The 23,491-nt window shown below is 36.5% G+C and overlaps 1 protein-coding gene across 5 annotated transcripts in view; it reads right to left on the minus strand.

Annotated features, from left to right (window-relative positions):
* Positions 1 to 23,491, minus strand: part of LOC111502146 (probable multidrug resistance-associated protein lethal(2)03659) — an 82,810-nt gene that overhangs the window by 45,780 nt on the left and 13,539 nt on the right. For 4 of the 5 annotated variants that reach the window (XM_074169577.1, XM_074169571.1, XM_074169575.1 and 1 more), the window contains exon 2: positions 14,930 to 15,048. In XM_074169577.1, the coding sequence (XP_074025678.1) occupies positions 14,930 to 15,006 (77 nt within the window). In that variant the 5' untranslated portion in view covers positions 15,007 to 15,048. Of the gene's footprint in view, positions 1 to 14,929; positions 15,049 to 20,120; positions 20,268 to 23,491 lie in introns of those variants that run through there. The other variant, XM_074169572.1, reaches the window with a different exon arrangement.

The raw sequence follows: 23,491 nt of genomic DNA on the forward strand, positions 1-23,491 counted from the left end.
TATTATCTACTATATTAAAATGGATGTTTGTTGGTTGGTTGGTTGGTAAGTGATAATCTTCTAAATCGCTCAACCGATCGTGATGAAACTTGACATGTATAAGTAATTTTTCATAGAGAAAGTTTTTAGGCTATCAATTTTTCTGTTACTCGCCACTAGATGGCGCTGTAAAACAATTTTTTGAAAGTAATGTTCTATAACGCTGCGCACGCCTAAGTTCGTTGAATCTCATTCTGTAAAAATATTGGAACAGCAGCGATACAGCAACATAGTACGTGGGGAAGCGAACATTAAACATATTCACAGATCACATCATATTGAAGTATTTGTCAACATGAACCGAGGATGTTGAACAGGTGACATAATTGCTAGAAATAACTGATTTCGTATCGAAGATGGAAAGGGAGCTGTACTATATAGTGTAAATATACGTATCCGCCTTCCAGACAATCTTGCAATGCGCAAAAAAAAGGAACAGGAATGTATTGCCTCTATACCTACTGGCACTAAAATCTTCAGGAATCCCAGGTGATTCTGCTGAGTGTGCCAACTCCATACCTAAGAATTTTGAACCGAACTAGGTTTGTTAATGCTCGCAACAGCTGCAAACTTAGGATAAATGAAAGCAAAGAACTTCACAATCAGAGAATTAGGGATACACTGTTTGCTAATCCCAAGGGGTCTAGATCCTCCTGGTCGGTAGCAAAAGCTGCTAATCAGAACTTTACTAAATCCACAATTCCATCACTAATACAAGCGGATGGTTCAATTGCAACAACAGCCATAGAAAAAACAAATCTACTAGCTGAACAATTAGCGTCCCACTCCACAGTCAATTTTCTGGGAAAAGCACCACCCACTATTCCCCATTAGAGAACTCTTTCATCTGGAGAACTGCGTTTATGTGGAATAAACGTCCTGAGAACGTTTTTCCAAATGGATTCAATCTCCAGGGATTCAAATCCAATGTGAATCGCTACTTTCGCACAGGCACCGCTCTGAGAGCGCCTTGAGGATTTTACTGTAGTGCTTGTGTTTTGTCCTTGAGAAAAAGCTGTGGTGGCCACTCACAACAACAAAATAGGCCTGTATAATGTTGAATGCAGAGCTGTTTGATGGAGACTGCAGGCAATACAACAAGAAAAGGCTCGTCAGGTTTCATACAAATGTGTGTACTGGCTTACAGGCGGCAAGCAATTTCTGGACAATCCAATGCACGTCCAGAATATTATTACAATCATTTGACAAACAACTATACAAAATAGTATAGAGGACAATATTGTTGAAAAAGGTGTCATGAAAAGATGAGCGAGAAACAAAATAAGTCCATATAGTTGAAGTCTGTTATCCAGAGAGGAGCTAAACTCAAGCTCATCTGAATCAACAATACCACCATTCCTCAAAGATGGAGGTGCTAGGACCTGTGGAACTTCAAGATTAAGTGATATATTTGAAGGGGAAGGTTGATTATATGGAAGAACATTAGATTACAGGCTGAACAAATATCTAGAAAGATTAATATAATAAATTGATGGATGTAGCCGTTACTACGTGGTAGGAAATCATAATAAAGACAAGAGAATTGAAACAGAAAACCCAGCTACCATCCCAAACGATTCTTTCCATCCAGACAGTCATGAATTAGCAGCCTACAATTCAATGTTGCACATCTAGGGAAATTGATATAATTACACAGATCAGGTCATAATAATGGTTTCAACGCAGATACTATCCAGAAGTTAGTCAGAAAACAAAACTGTAAATTCACTTACAGATTAATATACCCTCAGGTCAAACAACCAGAAATCAAGAAATAGGTAACTCTAATATATTTTGGAAAAAGAACAGAGATAATTGCGGGTTTCTTCAGAAAAAACAATGCGGAAGTGGCATTCAGACCAAATGCCAGGTTATCTGATTTCCTTTTCAATGCCAAATATAAGGTGTACAAGTTGGAAAAATCTGGAGTTTATAAGCTTAAGTGTCCGGAGTGTAATAGTGTTTATGTGGGATAGATAATGTGGTCGAAATTTCCAACGGTATGCTGAACATGAAAGGTCTTTCAGACTAGGAAACAATTATTCTACGTTTTCAAACCATTCCTTGGCATGCAACCACAAGTTCCCTAATCTAAACGATTGCACTATGCAAGGAAGAGTTTCAAACTCAATTATGGAAATTCACAAGTATAAACATTGCGGGTGCAACCTGTTAAATGATCAAATCGATTTAGTTTACTCACCGCTTTTCAAATTGGCACATTCGCATTGTAAATTGTAAATTCTGGTACTCAATCAAGCCAAGTACTTATATTATTACCTCCAGGGGTGGTATATAAGAGCTAATGTCTTTATAGGATGAACCTGCAGTAACGTTAGTTACAAATAAAAGTGGTAAAAAAACATAGGAAATTTCAATTCTCTTTTCTTGTTTAATATAATGCTGAACAAGACATGATATATTGGCTATATATAATGGAGGTTAGACCCATGATTACTTATACATTTTTAATTCGGTTGTCAAAGGTTGAAACAAGCGACCGCTATGGAGAAAGTGGCATGATGTTTGGTTGTTTGGATATAATGGGGATGAAGAGAACCATATCAGAAGCAACATTTGGAACACATTTGAATCAACCTCTTACACAACTCCCATGCAATATTGAGGGTTGCTCAGTGTCTTCAGTTTCCTTTGTTGTGTTAATTTCTGCACCTACTTTCTATTCCACCATTCAGTTTTCTTTTGATTTCACCTAGCCTCATTGTGCCATAAACATTTCCCGCAGTTTTCAATCATTCCTCTTTTGAAGTTATTCCAAAGTTAGACGATCACTTGCTGAGTTTATCTCATATATGTTCTATCTCTGTATGTCATGTTTTATGTAGTTATCGTGCTTAATAGTCATATGAATATGACTAGTTTCGGGCTTTTGTCATTGTAGTTATCGTGCTTAATAGTCATATGAATATGACTAGTGTCGGGCTTTTGTCATTCTCAATCTTTGACATCCACTTGAATTTAGTATTGATTATAATGTAATCCACTATAGATTTTCTCTTTTCTAGTGAATTTAAATAGCCTCGGTAGGAAGAGAAGCCGTCACAACCAGTGCTTGCACTTCTCTACATCAGAGAATTGGGTCCAAGTACAACATCAAAACCTGTTTTAGATTCGAAAATACTATCAGTAGCAGTCTCTCGAAAACCAGGCCACCAAACGCGGACTGCGATTCCAGGGTTTGAATTTATCGGATACCCTACGAGTGCGGCAAATCCTATATCGGTGAAACTAAGAGGCCATTGAAAGTCAGCATTGCCGAGCACAATAAATACATACAGCGAGAAGAAACCAGCAAATCAGGAATAGCAGAGCATTTTTGGACTCATCAACATAATATCAAGTGGTTCTGAGCTGAGATCAACCTAAGGGGAGAACACTGGTTTAGGAGGAAATTCAAAGAAGCCGCATATATGTTGTCCAACAAAGTATTCAGCCTTCCTGTTACATTTTCGGTACATTTGTATAAGCTGCCCCTAAAAATGTGTCTTTTATATTACGCTAGCATCTTCCCACGGTCCATATATCATTACTATCGCTGTCCAGTTTTATTTTCCTAGTTTAAATTTAATTAAACCGTTAGATTTCTTAACAGCTATGAATGAATTTTGTATTATACCGATTCAACTTCTGCTTTTATGATCCATTATTAATGTACTTGATATTAATAATAATAAATGACTTTATTTCCACATTCCACGTACACTGAAGCACAATTATAATTAGATGAGAAAAAGGAAAGAAAACAAACATAGATGATAGGAAATATCAAGGGGAAGTTCACCCTTCCTAAGCCTACTTAACCTAAGTCTGTCTAATCCTAACCTAAACTTTTTGGGTCACTCAATATTTTCTTATTTAACAATCAACTGTTTGAACACATTCAAAAAGAAAAAAATAGAGAAAATGCAAGGGAGGAAACATAGGAGATGAGTAAAATTATAAAGAATTGTTCAGTAAATATGTTTTGAGTTCTATATTATATCAATCAGTACCTAAACCAAGACATTTTTTTAGAAATATAAAATTGACTGAGGAACTGAATGAAATTCGATTTCACCGAACAGTTCGTCATTGTTATCCATTCGTTATTGAAATTGGCAACTAGTTAAATTCTTTATCACCCACGTGGAATCATAATTCGCACAACCTAAGTTGTAACTGGTAACTGATGTAAGTATTTAAATAAACCTTTGAAAACGCTTCGCCTCGATTATCAAACAACGGGACAGAAGTTGTGGGCTTGTTGATTCTAACGATATCGTGTTTACATAACAAATGAGTACTTGGAAGATCATTCACACTTTTCTTTATTCATTTAGACCTGACTGGAAAAAATGGAAATTTTTTGTACCATATTCGACTTGTGTGTATTGCGTGTTCCACCTTGAGATATTTTTGGAAAACTTTAAGGTGACGTAAGTAAAATTTCCATTAAGGAACTGAAGTAATTTATGCATCCCAGATCAACTCCTGCACAAATGGCGACGGGTAGTTATTAACGTAGGAGGAAGTCAATAATATAGAAGTGAAGTGAGTCGTTAATTTTCATATCGGATAATTTAAATATCACAATTTTATGATCTGAAAATTAATTAGTTTATAGAGGCGCGAAAGAGCCTTAGATTTATAAACAAATAAAAAAAAAAGTTTCAAAACAGAAAACGCTGGCCATTATCAATAAACTCTTCAAAACGGCTTATAATGAAATTGAGGGGATCAAACAGATTACGAAAAACTGACAAATAAAGAACAACCGGCAGGAACACCAACCAACTTAATAACAAGCCAGACAATAATGCCACTACTCTACTTAATAGTTTTGAGGATTATGTAAATTTAGCAAATGAGTGAACAACTCTGCACCTATTACAATCAGCTTTTATGTGACACAGAAAACTTTGCTCTCTCAAGAACACGTCCCAACTCAATATCCTTCTACCCAATCAGTGTAGAGGAAATAATTGCAGATAGCTCCAAAATTTAAAATTAAATGAGTTTTGGCACAAAAAACATACCACCTAAAATCCTGAAATGTTGTGCCTATTATTCATTGCTTATTCTGTGTCATGTGTCATAAGTTACCTATAGTCACACCATCATTTACAAAATAAGTCATATAATGTCAAACTGAGTATAACAAAGTCCTGAGAAAATCCAAGAGAGATATATGGAGAAGGCAATGCGAGGAGGTCGAGCAGACCCAAGCATACGCCAGGCTCTACAAAATACTCTCGAAAGAACATCAGGTCTCAATAAATAATCTGAAAACAAATACGGGGGAGTATACAAAAACCCGGAGAGAAGACTATTAGAGAGCTTCTCCGGGTACACTTTCCCGGGTCAGAAATTACAAATCTAACACCGGAGTCCTGAGCGAATTCAGAACTGGAGACCTCCAAAAGGGCATCCAGGGAGGATTGGCAAATGACAGAGAAGGTGATAGATCTAGAGAAAATTAAATGGGCTGTAAACTCATTTCAACCCTATAAGTCGCTGGGACCTGATGGCATATACCCAGTAATGCTTCAAAAGGGACTGGAAGTTCTTTTCAAAAAATTGTGTGTAATTCTCAGGGAAAGTTTAGCACTGGAACAGATACCAAAAATTTGGAGACTGATCAGGGCCACCTTCATTCTGGACAACAGAAAAAGGATAACAAAAACAAGGAAGGACTTTTAGCTGCTTTCTTGGACATTGAGGGCGCATTTGACAATACGTCGTTAGAATCAATCATCCAGGCGTCGAGGAGAAGAGGGATCGACAAGACAAGTTGTAGGTGGATATACTGCATGCTTAGGGGAAGATTGGTGTAAATAACCATTATGGGGGAAACAGTCGTGGCACGGGTAGCAAGGGGCTGTCCCCAGGGGGGGGTTTATCCCCTCTGTTATGGAACCTTGTAATGGACCAGCTATTAAGTCTTCTGGGCCACAATGGGTATAAAGCACTGGGCTATGCAGACGACTTAGTCATCTTAGTTCAGGGTAAATACAATAATGTAGCGAAAGGATTCATGCAGCAGGCCCTGAATATTATAATAAGATGGACCGAAGAAGAAGGGCTTAACATAAGCCCATCCAAATCGACCATAGTAGCATTCACCAAGAGGACTAAAACGGAGGCTCTCGGACCTCTAAAACTTCGAGGTGAAGAAATACAAGTGTCGGGAGAGGTTTAATATCTGGAAGTAATTCTAGATTCCAAACTGACCTGGAACCAACACTTGGACAGGATAAAAAAGAAAGCGGAGGTAGTACTGATGCTCGCCAGACGCAAATATGGGGGCTAAAACCAGACATGTATATTGGCTATACACGATTGTGGTTAAACCCATGATAACATACGCATCTCTGGTCTGGTGGCCAAAGATGAAGCAGGCGACCGCCATCAACAAACTAGGCAAGGTGCAAAGACTTGCATGTTTGGGAATGACGGGAGCAATGAGAACTACCCCAACAGCTGCATTGGAGACACTCCCTGAATACACCTCCTTTACACAATTCAGACTGGAAAACTCACCGAACTACAAAAAATCGGATCGAACAGAAATTTCGGAACATGTAGAGGAGCACATATTGAATATGTGCACGGACCACATGACATCAAAGTACACCTTTAACACAAACTTCACGGCCAAAATCATAAGCCGTGAAGAGTGGAAGACCATTAGTCATCCTGGAAACACGTTTGGAAAAACACCTGGTATACAGATGAGTCGAAGACCAAACATGGCACGGGAGCTGGAATATACCGAGCGGATAGAAATTTAAACTACAGTTATCCGCTAGGACTAAACACATCCGCCTTTCAGGCGGCAGTGTATGCTATCTTGCAGTGTGCAAGGCTTATTGAATTGAGACCTCAAAGAAATGAGCGGATCAATATTTTAACAGACAGCAAGAGCGCACTAGGGGCGCTGAAAAACCCGAAGGTGACATCAAAACTGGTCTTAGAATGCCATGAAAAACTGAATGAAGTTGCAAACAAGAACAAATTAACTTTCTACTGGGTGCCAGGGCATTCAGGAATTCACAGGTAATGATAAAGCTGATGAATGCGCTAGACACGGATCATTAACTTCATATATAGGTCCTGGACCAGCTCTGGGGGTACCAAAATCATTGGTACGAAACCAGATTAGGATATGGACCAATAAGAAGCACACAGAGTGTACCTGGCAATAAACACAGTAGAACCTTCATTAGCGAACCGTCCGAGAAAAGAACCGAAGAACTACTTCAATATAGTAGGGATCGGCTCAGAATAATTACAGGGTTACTAACCGGTCATTGTCCGCTTAGAGGACATCTGAATAAAATGGATTGTTCAACGTAGACCTCAGCTGCAGATTATTCAACGAAGGGATAGAAACAGCTCTACATATTTTATGCGAATGTGAGGCACTGAATCACAGGAGGCAGGCAATATATGAACGTACAAAATTACGTCCAAAAGAAAATGACGAACATTCAACACGGAACCTGTACAAACTAGTACAGGGAATGAGACTGATGGAATGGGTGCCATGAGAAGATGGGAGAATAAACGCAATAAGCCCAAAAGGCTTTTTTCTGGAGACTTGGACTAAATGGACAAGTCAGACAGCTCCCAAAGGAAAAAAAATGTAAAACGGTTGTATTGGAAAAAAAGATAATAATGACGTAGATATTGTACTGAAAAATAATTTGGAAGGTCCTAGGTAGCAGTCATCACACCACTCTCCACAGCAATCTACAGTATTGATCAGATGAAAAAATAATAAAATCGTTGGGCGTAGTATTTACATATTCATTAAGGTTACGCTCATCAGACTCATCAGAAACATTTATAGAAACGAGCATATCTGTTGTGAGTTATGCTGACGATTCAAGTCCAATTTTGACGAGCTATTTCTTAATGCCACTAAAATTACCTTCATGATATTCAAAGCAATTAACGCCAATACAGAATTTCAAGCAAATATTAAACAATGTATAGAAAAATTTTATTTTTCGTGGAATACAAAACTGCTAGGCATACACATTGAAGACATATTGAAGTAAGACCTACATATAGAACATCTGAGCAAAAAGTTCGCAAGTAAATTCTGTGCAATCAGAGTTTTGGAAAGACATTTGAACATAGATGCTCTAAAAATTGTCTATGGAACTACTTATCCATTTCTTGAATATTCTATAATCAGAGTTTTGAAAAGAAATTTGAACATAGATGCTCTAAAAATTGTCTATGGAACTACTTATCCATTTCTTGAATATTCTATAACAGTGTGGGTTGAAAGTACACATTTGCAACGCATTCTGAAAGCCATGTTCAATGACAACTTCGCCTTTTTCACAACTTAAGAAGACTAATTATGAGGTATTTAATTCAACATGTGAAATTCGTTGTCAATAAAGACGTTTATTATTATTATCATTCAACTCTCTGTTGCTTTCATTTTCCATTTGATATACGCCCCATCAAAGACAACTGTATTAAATTCATTTCAGGCCTATGAATCTCACTCCATCTTGTTATTTACGTCCTCTATCAGTTTATTTGACCCGAATTGATGGTTTATATTATCTCAATTCAAATCGATTGAAAGCTATATTTATGAGTTATCAAAAGCATGTATTACTATGTTTGCAGGACCTAAGAGGTACTGAAGGAAATGTTTTTCTATTTATGCACGCTTGTGATGGAAATTCGACTGAAAGCTAGAAGGCGCGTATTCATTTGTAAGAAATGACCCGTAACACAACTATGAACTCGTTACGCGATACAGACGAGTATGTATGTATTGCGTTTATTTGCGGCGTTATTTCGTACCTGGTAAACTCAAAATACTTTCGGGAAGCGTACCGAATATGGCAACGGACTGAACATGTTACGGGCAATTGGCTCATATGAATACGGCGCACATCAAATATTTAGATGGAACGCATTGTGACTTGTGGCGCCCTCTATTGTCATGTGATACATGTCACATGGTGCGAAACTCAAAGGTGCGCATGCGCTAATTTAATTTCCGTTTCCTCTTATTTATTGTTATTCTTCGTGAAAGAAGTGATTGTGAACATCAATTGCTTTAATTATTACGATGTCATCCTCTGAAAGTGATAATGATCCAGAATGGATCAAGGTGCAAGGCGGTTTCATAAGGTACCCCGCTCTTGAGAAGACGACTCAGTCGTGTCCTGGCTGCACTATCAAACCTTTTTTTTAGGTTCAGTTATTGGATTAGGAGTTGGAGAGTTGAGAAGCTCTCGCTCCTGATCTAAATTTACATGGAGGTCAGTTGGGGTCATAAGCTCGACATCCATCTCCTCTGTAGACTCAGCGTCGGAAATAATTTTTAAGTTTACACTGTCCATAAAAGTCCCACAAGTAGCTAGAAAAAGAAAGTCAATCACGGCACAACCACGCATTACCGTGACAAGGCGATGCTACGACGAGAGGGCACCCGGTATCTCGAAGGTTCCGTAGAGACAGCTAATAGGCTCAGTGTCATTCAACTTCTCGGAACGAGTACAAACACCTTAGGATTAAGCCATCGTTGAGATGCCATTCAGTTAGGGAATAACAGAACCACAAGTGGGACAAGTGGAACCACAGCGGGACTACGTGGAAGCAGACATTCGATGGCCGGTTTGCTCAACCTCCACATCCCAAGCCAATGCACTCGCCAAAAAAAGACAGTGAAAGATGAACAAGGACAGCCAACCCGCCTAGGTTAGGTCAGGTTAGGTTCGGTTTTGTTAGGTTAGATTAGGTTAGGTTAGGTTAAGTTAGTTTAGGCTATGTTCCTAATGCTTTTCTAGCAATTTTCATTAATTTTTATCCAAAATTTTGAAAAAGAATTTAACCTTTCGGCATCTCCAGGACAATCTTTTTGACTCATCATCCTCTATTATGTCTAATGTGATGATTTGATCTTCTTTCGATCATGGTCTCGTAAGGAACTCTTACCGGAATCTCATAAAAAACGATACAAACAATTGTCAAATTATTCATACACCTACATTTGTGAGAACATACAAAATAAAAGATTAAAATTGCACCTTGAAAATATTTAGTGGCACGCCATGGACTAATTACGTCACAGATGTAACTGTAGAGTCAGCTGCGCTGACTTAATAAAAACCTCAGTCAATATTTCTTTGAAATTTCCGTTCACTGTTCGGCGAATGTAATATTCAGGACACATCTTATCATCAAAGGGAATAAAACGTGATTCACAAAAATATTTTAGTCTCCGAGTCAACTTTTTCAAAATTATGAGTATGCAGTTATTTATATGGTAAAAAGTTCATACAAGCATGGATCCGCAAGGCTTTCATTTTCGAGATACATGGCGTTGAAAATGAATTTTTATTTTGGTATTTCGTGAATAAATTCCAAAATAATTTCGATATTTGGATAAAAATTGGTATTCGGAGACTTTTTGATATGAGAAATTCAAATTTAGTTTCAGTTTAGCAATTTATTGTAGGGGGCGCCACCTACATGTCTTGGTCTTTTTTGGGGAGTCACAACAACAAGCAGCCATTTTCGAGATTTGATTTAAATTACAGCACCGTCATGCATAAACCAAATTTCATTTCGTAGTCTAAGCCACCACATCTTTCAGTAAAATAGAGAAATCTTCTTCAAGACAAGGACAATATCTTTCTTCGTTTAATTTTCCCGGAATAAAGAATGGGTCTATAAAATAATCTTCCAAGGATTCCTGCCCACACAATGAGAGAGAACTGATCTTGGAAATGTGATTCCTGTATCGCATGGGGGTTTTCCTTTGATCACAATTGATTGTTGTGAAAATTGCGTATAGCGTTGCGTGAGAAATTTGCTACGTCGGTAAAAAGGATTTGCTTTTCAAATAAACAATTGGAGAAACCAACGACAGAAGTTGATACAAAACGGAAAGTCACGAGGGAGGAGTGCCTGAACTCTTTGAATATGGTAGAGATATAACAAATTATCAATTAAAATTTTCCACACCGGAACATGAGAAATGTTTAAGTCAGTGCTACTTTTCTGGGGCTTGTTTCCGGGTGTTATACCAGATTAAGAACTGCTTTCTCGGTTGCTGGGGTTCTTACCGTCCGATGTGCATCCGAAACCCAGTGTGAATTCTTGAAAAAGTGTTTGAAGTAGGAGTTGTGCGGTTCGAATAACGCTCCTGATACAAACATCTAGCCTCATATAATAATAACATAGGTTTTTATTTTCCATAACTAATACATATAAGTCAAATTTATCAAAAAAATAATAAAAAGATCAACATTAATACATTGGGAAAACCCCTAACATCAGGTGATATGTATGTCTGGTGAAAGACAGGCCTCTGCATTTCAGTTAGCAATTCCGCTAACTGTATGTCAGCATTGGTGCATTGGTGAAGTTTACTATTTAAATACAAATAATCACACTAACAACAAATAAAACTATCTAACTATGCGTGAAGATATTATTTTTTTACATGAAAGCACAAAAACAAACATTGGAATAAACTCACTAGCCCACTAGCCTAGTTTCATTTTCAAAGAGTTCGCGAATCCATGAGGCTGCGATTGGATGCACCGACGAATTTAAATTAAAATATCTTGAAAATGGCTGCTTGTAGCTACTTTTGACAAGCATATCTATTTTACGTAAAAGTAATAAAAGAATCTTTTTTGCTTCTAGCAAATGTGATACATTTTGCACTCCTCAAAAGAGACTAAGACCTGTAGCTGGCGCCCCCTACAACTAAGTTCCAAATATCGACTTTTTTTTTCATTCATGAAAACCCAAAATAAAAATAAATTTTCAATAACATCTATATCAAAAATGAAGGCCTTGCGGACCCATGCCTATAAGAACTTTATACCTTAAAAATGACTGAGGACACGTATACATAACATAACGTAATTCTGCATTACGGCGAAGTAAACGTTACTTCACTACTTCTGAGGAGGTTGAGCCATGAAAAAATAAAAAAACATCAGTTCAAAAAACACTTTTCAGAATTTTCGTGAAATCATGATTTTGTTTATGCATTGTTGCTTTCAGCATTTAGGATCCAGCATACCGATCTGTTGTTTCTCAGGATGGTTCATTTCGGGTAAGAGTCTGATCGTTTCGGCCACAGTAATGGTTGGCATCTTCAGGAGTATAAAGCTTGTTTTTTCTCACTCAGAGTTTTTATTTTCACTGCTACGGTTGAATCAATATAATTTGTGGCTGGTTAATTACTGATCAAGAAATGGTCACATAATTGATGTTTTTTTAATAGTCATAAAAAACATAATTACATAAAAAGTATAAGCGAACTATAATAACTCGTTTCAGGGAGATCGTTTCACGTAGACCACAGAAATCTAGTGTCGCTCAACGACACAGAGAAAACAACATGACAAAAGATTTTTAGGCGCCTTCTAAGATGATATGAGGTGAGTAATACAACTAGGTACCTACGAATTTGCCAAAATATGGATAATTGGAATGAAAAAGTCCATTAGGTTAGGTACACAACATACTACAACTAGGTTCTTGATGCAGATAAGGAATTGAAAGGGTATATTTTTAGAAGAGATAAATATTTGGGAAAGAAAGTTTTTGGCCTTCTATTTTTCCATATTGATACAAGAAATATGGGAATCTTCCAAAGAAAGGAAGGAAGCAAGCAATTTCAAAAGAAATTACTCTATACAAAGATGTGTAAATCATACAAAGACGTAGGTATGGTTAGGTTGGGTCCAAAGTGAGTGAGTCTATTCGACCCATCACCGCAACCCGCAAGAGTTTATTGTGGCTCAAACCTATTCACACTCGACCAAGTAAACCCAGCTTCTTAACGAAGCCGATTCGTTTGTATGGTGAGTGGTCTTTCAGGCCAGATGTTAAGAGTTCGGCTCTGCCGAACTCTAAAAACCTTATTCGGTCCCCAGCGGGACAAACACAAAGTATGTGCTCTGCTGTTTCATCATTTTCCAAACAGAGGCGACACACACTGTCTTCCGACAGTCCGAGTCTCTGCATATGATGATTCAAATGACAGTGACCTGTTAGACATCGTAGTTCATCCCTACCGTAGTCCAAAAACTGTTTGGTATCAAGCTTCGAAGGGTGAATAAACGCCTTGGAGTGAGCCACTTCTGAAAGATTCTGCCGAAAATCCAGAAATCTTCTTGCCATCCAGGCGTTCAATGTTTGTTTGGCAAAGGCTAAAGCGCTGCCAATGAGAGGTTCTGGTCCAATGAAGCTGTTTGCAGCACCCTTCTCTGTAGGGGAGTCAGCAGCCTCATTGCCTTCCAAGCCAGTATGACCGGGAATCCAGATCAGAGACAATATGTTAAGTCTTCCTTTCGAGGAAAGTCGTTCACCAATTTAGACGTTGCTCGGTAGGAGTCAAGAGCTTCCAACGCCGCTTGACGGTCCGAGAATACTGTTATTGACTTGTGTATGAGGTTGGATTCATCTAATCTCTCCACACACTATTCAATAGCGTAAATTTCCGCTTGAAATACAGTCGCATAGGTTCCTAGGCAGGTTGATATCTCTGTCCTGGGTTGCGAATGAAAACACCTTCACCAGAACCGGAAGGTGATTTTGATCCATCTGTGAACCAACAACTATCTGCTCTCAATATTTTCTTCTCCCAGTCACAAACTGGAAGAAAAGGGCCTCTCGAAACAGCTATTTTCATATAAACATTCACTTACACGTTACACGAAACAAAAATACTTTCGAAACGAATACTTTCATATGAACGCTGATTTATACGAAAACGATTTTTCTCTATTTCGTTTGTATTCCAAACATTCGTAATGTAATCAAATCAGATATCATTCACAGGATTTCTACAGAGTTAATTTTTTGAATTGATTGCTTCCTTTTTTGGAAGATTTCCATATTTTTTGTATGAAGATGGAGAAGTAGAAGGCCACAAACTTTCTTACCCAAAAGATAAGGTAATCATCAGAGAAAAAATCCACTAGGCAAGTTTACATATCTGTTATTCAACATATTGATTGTTTTGTTTTCATCAAATTTGTTATTTTTTCAATGAAACAATTTCTGCAGTGTATTATTGTCAATCAATTATAGATGGCAATATAAAACAAACAAAAACGTCATTCTTTATGAAATATAATATTTGAACATCATAAATAAACATGAAAAATAGTTTTAGTAATGGATAAAATTTAGAAATGGAAGTGAAATGGCATTTAATCAACCCTTCACATTCTACCAAAATCGTGAAAAAACATTACTTTGAGTTTTCCCCGAAACAGCTGATTTGTAGTTAACTAGTAGTGAAAAAAGGTCTTTGAACAGCGACAAAGTTCCCATTTCGAATAGTCCTTTGTTTGCTTTTTTACATTAACACCACTGATTAACAAGTTGAGAATAAGTTTCAATAACATACTATTAAGAACACAATAATGATTAGTAATGAGAATTAATTTAATGACACACCTTACCAGAATGACGGTTCATTCGGATGAATATATTGTGATTTAGTGGTTAGAAATCAGATGACAATGACCTTTAGGATAGCATTTATATTATTTAGATTATGATTTCAATCATCGTTTCTACCGTACATTGTAACTTAGGAAATAACAATCAAAATAAATTTCATTCACGCATTTGCTGTGCGTGGAAATAAAATATTCTCCTTGTACGTTGTGCCAAAGCTATGAGAAGCGTTTTTTATCAAACTCGCCCATAAAAGTACGTAATTGCCACCTGAAACTTCTAATGTTCTCATAAACAGTATGTTTGATAAACCGTCTTCGAATCAATCAATAACAAGCATTCATATCTAGCAATTTTCATGAATAATAGTGGTTCTGAAAATATAACTTCGCCATTTAGCCTTATGTAGTACAATATTTACCAAAATGTTGCAGCCGACAGGGGAAATGCATTTTCACGAGGGTTGGGTTTTCTGCTTTTCTTGAGACCAGCGTCCATAACAAAGTACCAACAACAGCTTCTGGTCTTACGAAATTCTAACTGAAAAAATAAAACATATTTTAGTTCCACAAAAAAATATTTTTCTTTATTTTTCAAGAAAAATAACACGACGTTCATAAATGTGTTAAGTTTTAAACATTATAAATTATGATTTATAGGAGACATGTGTTTCACTTTCTTTCTCCAAATTAATTTTGAACTGAAAATCTTTCTCAATTGAACAAACTATTTCCACTTACAATTTTCCCAAAGTCCCAAATGATTTACGATTTGGCAAGTGTACTATTACTCTCGTTGTGGCATTCAAAAAATACTCTAAAATTCTGTGTTTTCTACTTGGTCAGAGAAGAATGAGTGGTATCAAAAAAGTCCGTCTTAGGTTTGTCAGCCTCATCCTTCAAGGTGTTACTTGAAAAACTTGAGAATTCTTTTAAAGGATAATACATTCTATCGTGTATGTATTCAAAGCTGCTGAAAGATTTTAGGTACTCATGAATTTTGATTTTATAGGTAGGTTATGAAACCTATTATTACATTTTCTGATGAAATCATTTGGCAAATTCGCAAATTCTCCATAATCGGAATGGACGTCAAAAATTTGTTGTTTTCCATAATAGGTGATATTGATCTAGGATTCAATAACATGAGGCAATGATAAGTGTGGAATATTTTCGGAATTCATTTGCAAAAATTCACAAAAAAAGAATACTTTTTGATTTTATTTTCGTTACATAGAGTTATGGGAGAGATTGTCTATAGTCATGTTTGGATCATATCAAAACAAGAAACCACAATTAAATTCACTTTGGAACTGAAAACTATATTTTGGTATAATACCCTTCTTATATGATTTAACATAAATGTTTTGAGAAACACCAAAAGATATTTCTATATAACGGATGACTCTGAACCAATTTACTCCCCCGTATTTTTATATGGATTTTTCAAATTCGATACTTCGATTTGATGTTATGAATGTACAATTATCTTCATAAAAAATAAATAGGAAACAAAAATATGGAGGTTTTTTTATGTTAGAGTTTCTAACCAACATAAAAGTTAGCATTTGACAGAAATGAGTGTATTGATGTTGAAAAATGGAGAAAAACTAAAATTGTTAGTCTGCATGAAACTTACTGTGTAAAAGGTTTGGCCATGAATTATTGTTACTTACACGATATTGTTCAATCTTTTATAACATACTTTCATGAAAATGTTCCGTTGCGAGGGGAACACAAAAAGTATTTTTTTATGAAATCTCAATTACATCGGCAGATTGTGAATTGGAAGTATGATTGTGACATATCATTGGAAAGGTAATTCCAAACCGAATCGTAATTTGAAAAAATATATACTTTCCATTTGAAATATAAAAATTGGATGCGCTTCCGGTAAAACCGGAAGTGTCATATTTGGTTTGATTCTTGCTAAATTGTACATTCATAACATCGAATCGAAGTACCGAATTTCAAACATCCATATAAAATAACAACGAAAAGACAGTGTGGCAAGTTGGTTCGTTGGTATATTGCCAAAACAATAAAAACATATCTTCAGATATACTAATACTATTAATCCGCCACAGCGCAACACGGGTGCAATGCTGATACTAAATATAAATTCATGCACTGGAAATTTAAAGGCATGGGGAAACAGTGATGAAAAGATAACTATATTTTATGAACGCATTTATAAGTATAGGAATCGGTTCAATTGGTATCACTCTAGAGAAACTACTTTTCCAAAATTTGTTGAAAAAATCACTTGGTGATTGAAACACGTATCGAGGTATTGGAAATAACTGTTTGGTGTTGGGATAAAACTCCAGTAATATTCATTACTACAGCAAAGGTTCCAAACAGTGCATTACAAGTATATAATATGAGAACAACATTAAGAATAACGTTAACACTGAGCAAAAAATGTCTTATTGTTTCTATTCTTAAAGAAAGATATAACCATTGAAAAGATGTGGCAAGACAAAAACGTTACAAGTTCAATATGAGAACATAGGCTTTATCGGCGGATTCACGATTGAAGAATACAAAATCAGAGCTATGGTCCGTGGTCCAATGAAACATAAAGTATCAAACTTTTCGTCTGCTACTGTGGCAGATATCATCAGTGATACATGCGTTTACTGCGAGAAAGTTCTCACAGTCACCTTCTGGAGAATGAAAGCGACTCCCCACATTGAAAGTGTTGAGAGAGGTTTACGGATGTTTGAGTCAAAACAATTGTAGACCTCATTTCAGCTAACTTTGTGATTGTTATGGATAATAGATACAAGTTAACCTTCCAGAAAAGTTGAAAGAATACAAAGTAATTCATTGAAAGCATCGGATATCTTTGAGTGGTTTTAACAAAAAACATTCCAATTGATGAAAGTATCGTTGAACAAAAAAAAATTGTTTATCGTATGTTCAAAGAAAGTTTGTTTCACGGAATATGTAGTAGCTAATATGGCACAGAAACGAAATATTATTATTCTGCGTCTGCCGCCTCATTAATCTCAACCTAATAACATTGAACTCGTTTAGGCTCCAATGAAGGGTTTCTTCGCAAGAAAAAACACTATATTCAAAATAAAAGATGACAAAATAAACATTGAAAAGTCGTTAAAAATGATGATTTCGAATATTGTATTGAAAATGTTATAAAAGAAGAGGGCAACATATGGAAATGGGATCGCCACTATCACCAGTTTTAGCCAACATATATATGGGGTGGTTTGAAATTGAATAAACCCACGAGAAGCCCTGGGTCTGGTTGAGATACGTTGACGACACCTTCATAGTATGAAACCATGGGAATACAAAACTAGATACCTTTCTGAAGCACATCAACAGCGAAAACCTTCCATCACCTTTACAATGGAGAAAGAAATCCACAACGAATTGCCATTCTTAAACGTATTGGTGAAGAGGATCAACACTAAGTGGGAAACATCTGTATACCATAAACCCACTCACACGGGACAGTATCTGAATCACGAACCCTAACACCATCAATCTACCAGAAGAGGAATAATCAAGACTCTTCTGGTTGAACTTGCTTTCGGTCTCTGTAATACGAAGGAAGGTCTCGAGATGGAACTAGGCATTATGAAAAACGGAGTGGTTACCCCAAAGTGATGGTGGAACGGATTTTGACAGCAGACAGCAAGAACCTCACAAAGAAGAGAAGCCGCCACAACCAGTGCTTGTACTTACCTACAGCTGCCGGGCTGAGTCATGGCCGGAAGAAGCCCCTCCCTCAAGATGTGTAGAAATCTGTTATCTGTCTGTTATATTTTTGGAGCAGTTAACATTCAAATTTCTATTTCTTTTTTCCTAATACTTTCTTTGTCATACACCGACCCAAACTTTACGCAGATTCGATTTCTCCCACCGGCCATGACTCAGTCCAAAGCTATACGTTAGAGCAGTTTCGGAAAGGATAAGATGAATCAAGTGCAAGTATAACATCAGAACCTGCTTTAGATCCGGAAACATCATCCGCAGCACCCTTACAAAAACCAGGCCACTAAACGCAAACTGCAATTCTAAAATTTCATTTACCAGATACCCTATGAGTGCGGCAAATCATATATCGGTGAAACTAAGAGGCCATTGAAAGTCCGCATTGCCGAGCAAAAGAGAAACACACCAGCAAGGAGAAAGCAGCAAATTGGGAATAGCATAGCATAATTGGTCTCATCAACATAACATCAAGTGGTCCCAAGCTGAGATCATCCACAGGAATGAACACTGGTTCAAGTGAAAGTTTACAGAAGATGCATACATGTTGTCCCACGACGCATTCAGTCAAGTTAGCGTAGAGATAGGCAACATACGTAAACCGTCAATCAAGCGAAAAAACAGTCAACTCCCACTAATCCAATAAGCGGAGAGAGGGAAAAGGGGTAGGTGAAAGCATTCGAATGACCTGTAAATAGTCATTCCTAGGAGAAATAGTCCAGTCATCACCCGAAGACGATTGTTGATACTAGCAATCGAAACGTCGTGAGGTAACTTGATTTGAAATCTTTTTAATTTTTATTTCATTTTTAACTGCTCAATTTTTAATTTTTTGCTTATTTTCATTTCATTGTGAATATTGCTCAATATAATGGTTATTTTAAGCTATTCATTTTAATTTTATTTGTTCTTTCAGAGATATCATATCCATATTACATCATATTAGACAATGAAAATTCAAACTAGTGAAATTTACCATGAAACATTGTCAATTACTTTCAAACAAACGTGGAAATTAGAAAAATTGGGTTGAGGATATTTTTGAACCTTTGATTAGATTGATATCTTCCTAAATAAGCATACCTATTTATTTAAATTGAAAGAGTTATATTTTTAGGAGAGATTAATTTTTGAGAAGGAAAGGTTTTGGCTTTCTAATCCTGTATCTTTATACAAAAAAAAACATAAGGGAATTCTCCAAACAAAAAAACGATTAATTTCAAAATGAACTCTTTACAAACATGCGTAGATCATGCAAAAAAGTAACTTTCAAACACAAACTGGAAGAAAAAAAAGCCCTGTCGAAACAACTTTCGTATTATAAACACTGAATTACACGAAAGAAAAAAATACGAACATTGTTTTTTCTAAGAGAGAGAGAGAGAGAGAAGTAGAAAGTCAGAAAGTTGATTTTTTTTGCTCCAATTCGTGTTGAACACGGTAAGAGAGCGGTTCCGAAAGTCTTCCTTTTTATACTGATACACATTTTCTGAATTTCTTGGACTATCAGATGTCAAAATTAAGCAAAAACGCACTATTTTCATTAAAAAAAACTTGTTGAATGAGTATTTTTGGTAAAAAAACCTTCTTGGGTGAATATTTTCTTTCAGTTGTTGTGGTGAAGGGTATTTATAATAAATTTTTATTTTTTTCACCCTTCACTAGTTCCCCATTCTTTCAATTTGGTAGAGGAGTAGACAGCTATAAAGGATCATTTCCATAATTCACCTTGATAAAAAACTACAAGTACAAAAACTACTATGAAAATTATCAAATTTTATCCAGAGAAGAAAGTAAAATTATTCCAAAACAAATTTCAGGATTCCGGATCAAGTTCAGTGAATACCAAAAAATAACAAAATTGTTACTCACCTAAAATTATAGCGATTGTTTTTGTTATTGATAATAACTATACTGTAGACACTGTTCTGTTCTCTTTCGTTTTTATTGAACATTGGTTGAATAAATCGATATGCCAGGTAAACAGTAGATTGTTTGCACACAGATTAACTCTTCTTGCTTATTAAAAATAATGATAATGGAATAGAATGGGTATTTTTTATTTGGTAAACATTTTTGGGGTCAACAATGGGAAGCAAAGGATAAACTCCAGATACGGTATACAGATTAGAGTGGAAATGTAATTGACTGATTGACATCGTAAGATTTTTATAGAATTGTTTTCCTGTTCAAAAGAGACGCGTCATAATGTTTTCGTATATTTTGATTAACTTCCCGCAGTATACAATAATTAAATCTTCATACGGCAGATAATACACATTGAAAATATACATTAGACTAATTGTTGCCAGGGCTGCGCTCGCGTAGAATTTGGTTTTTCACATTAAGTTTCGTGACAGACCACTTTAAACAAATAGTTACAATATTTTTTTATCAAGCCAAAACTTCAGGTTTCCAAATTCAAAACTGACGAAATTCAATACAATCTTTGAACCCCTATTTTTCTCCCTTGGGGGTGGAAATTTCTGATTCCCTTTTTTGATGCTTATTTACGCTATACAAAGAACCTACCTGCATATTTCAAGATTCTAGGTTCAGTAGCTTCGGCTGTACGTTAATATAATAGTGTCAGTCAATCAATAGGTCGGTTATGGTATAAGTATTTTGGAATGCCCATGGTATAATATTCATCAACGATCTTGAAAAGGAAGAATCCATCAATGGCGACTATTACATGTCGTTATTGGAGCATTTGAAGGATGAAATCGCGGAAAAACGGCTCCATTTGAAGAAAAAGAATGTGCTGTTTGAATTCAAATTGCTTTCACATCCACCGTATTCTCAAGATCTGGCCCCCAGCGACTTTTTCCTGTTCTCAGAAATTTAGCGCCAATGAAGACGTAATGTTAAAAAATGAGGCCTATATTTTGAGACTAAAGACAACCCGTACTATAAAAATGGTATCGAAAATTTTATGACCGCTGTAATCGTTATATCGCCCGCGAAGGCAACTATATTGAATAATCAAATCAAAGTTCATCAATTTTTTTCTATGTTAGCTTTTCAGCCCAATTGATATGTATCTCCTCTCGATACATATTTCAAACTTATATTGATTTCTGTTAGACTATTGGGATATACCTACATGAGATATTTCTTACTTGACAATCTTTCTCTTAGCGTTGGTTCCATACTTGGAGTCGAGCCGACTCAATCGAGTCCCAGACACACTACTGTTTGGGTTGGATCCTACGGACCGTATCGAGGTATTACCTATATCTACTTGATTGATTCAATTAGAAACATTTGCGAGACTAACCTCTCTAACGTATCTTGCATAAATGTATAGCAGATATAATTCAATGTACAGCGTGGTAATAGCCGGGTTAGTAGTTATTTTCCGGCGGATATTCATCAAAACCAATGGTGTAGGTACGTTGGAAGAGGTGAATGTTTGAAGATTCCATTTCGAAATATTTTTTTCTCATACATATATAGTTAGGGGAGACCGGGGCTGGTTGGTACGCTTTTCAAATTGAAGGCCCTTTAATTTTTTTATTGATAGATAGTGAGAAAATGCATTTGATTTCCAGATTAGTGTTGTTTTGTTTATATAAATTTCAAATTACATAATGTTTGGATCTATCCTAAATCCAGAATTTAATTTTTTCTTTAAGGATGCAAGTGTACCAAACAACCCCGTATTTGGGGTTGTACATACCTCGGGATTGGTTGGTACAGGCAGAAACTAAGAAAATGATTATTGTTTTTATTTTTTTATGTTAGAATCAGCCTGCAAAAAAAAATATAATACAAAAAAAACGGTACCTATCCGTTGAAAAAGTGAATAATCTACTCAGAACCATTTGAATCACAATTATGACAAACGTAGAACAAGCCCGCATCTGCGCATTTTTCATGTGCCCACAATTTGCATTTGGTGTTCTGAATCCATTTCTCGTTAGGCAAACTATTTGACCAGGGTTCAACGCAAAGCAGGCAGAAGGTTTCTTCATCACTGCTTGAATCGTCTTTAATTTTTTAATTCTTCGCATTTGCTTGTTTTTTTGTGTTTTTTTTTGTTTTGCCAAAGACCTGGTTTTTATCGATCTCGTTTTATTTTCTTTTTTCTTTTTTTCTTCTTCTTATGCATCTTTAATAGGCGAATCTGTCAAGATTTCAGATTTTCTTTTTGTGCGACCCCGTTGCACTTTCCTTTCTGCGGCTTTTGGAAACGGCTTCAAATTTTCGAGATCTGTAAAACTACATGTTGCTACCTTGTTAGATAACTGGAGACACTGAGAATTCTGGGGCGTGGGCGTCTTACTTTCTGCAATTCTGCTGGGTCCAGCTTGTTGCATGTCTTCGTTGGGATTAGTCTCTTGGTCTGGCAAGGGGTTGTCGACACGGTTTAAAGCCTCATCGATGGGTGTAATTTGACCAAGTTCAGGTCCCAATACTTCACCAGGATTTACGTTTTGCTCAATATCTTGCAAATCTTGTTCAGGATCTGGTCTATCTGTAACATAAGCAGCCATAAATTCACTGTCCGGAAAAATATCCCTATTAAATAGATAAATTCCGAAAACCTGGAATCCAGCTGTAATGTCGTTTAGAGTTGCCGCTAATGGTAGTGCAGTACAAACAATACTGGGTATGTCATGAATGGTCATCGTTGCACCCGGACGATTAGTCATCCAAGAATCACAAGCACTATTGACATACTTCTTTAACGGTCCATACACACTGCGATCCAGAGGTTGGAGCTTATGGCTACAGTCAGGCGGAAAGAATAACACTGTTACGCCGTGATCTTTGCATATGTTTAGTGCTTCGGGAGATAAATGCGAATCGTGGTTGTCTATCAAAAGCAGGAGAGGGTTTTCTTTAGACGCCTTGGAGTATTGAAGAAAATGCTGGATGTATTGTATAAAATGAACTTCTTTCATCCAGCCTGATGGATTGGCACTTTCATCGCTTCCAGGCGGGGCATCTCTGATAAAATGGGGCTTAAAATGAACACGAGGAAATATGAAGAAAGGTGGCACAGTATTTCCAGCAGCAGAAACAGCACACGCCAAAATTACAAGCGAACCCCGTTCTGCCGAAGTAACTCTTCCCACTTGTTTGACATCACGTCTACCCACAATTCGGTCAGGTCTCTGAACTGTAGTAATCCCTGTTTCGTCCATATTCCAGATGTCCACAGGACTAAAGTTATACCTTCTAAGAACATTTTTTAGATTGCTGAAAAATCTGTCTACATTTGTTTTATTGAAGCT

Source organism: Leptinotarsa decemlineata, unplaced genomic scaffold, assembly GCF_025532065.1.
Source record: "Leptinotarsa decemlineata unplaced genomic scaffold, Ldec_3_MD MMD2_P_RNA_scaffold_5, whole genome shotgun sequence".
Lineage (NCBI taxonomy): Eukaryota > Metazoa > Arthropoda > Insecta > Coleoptera > Chrysomelidae > Leptinotarsa > Leptinotarsa decemlineata.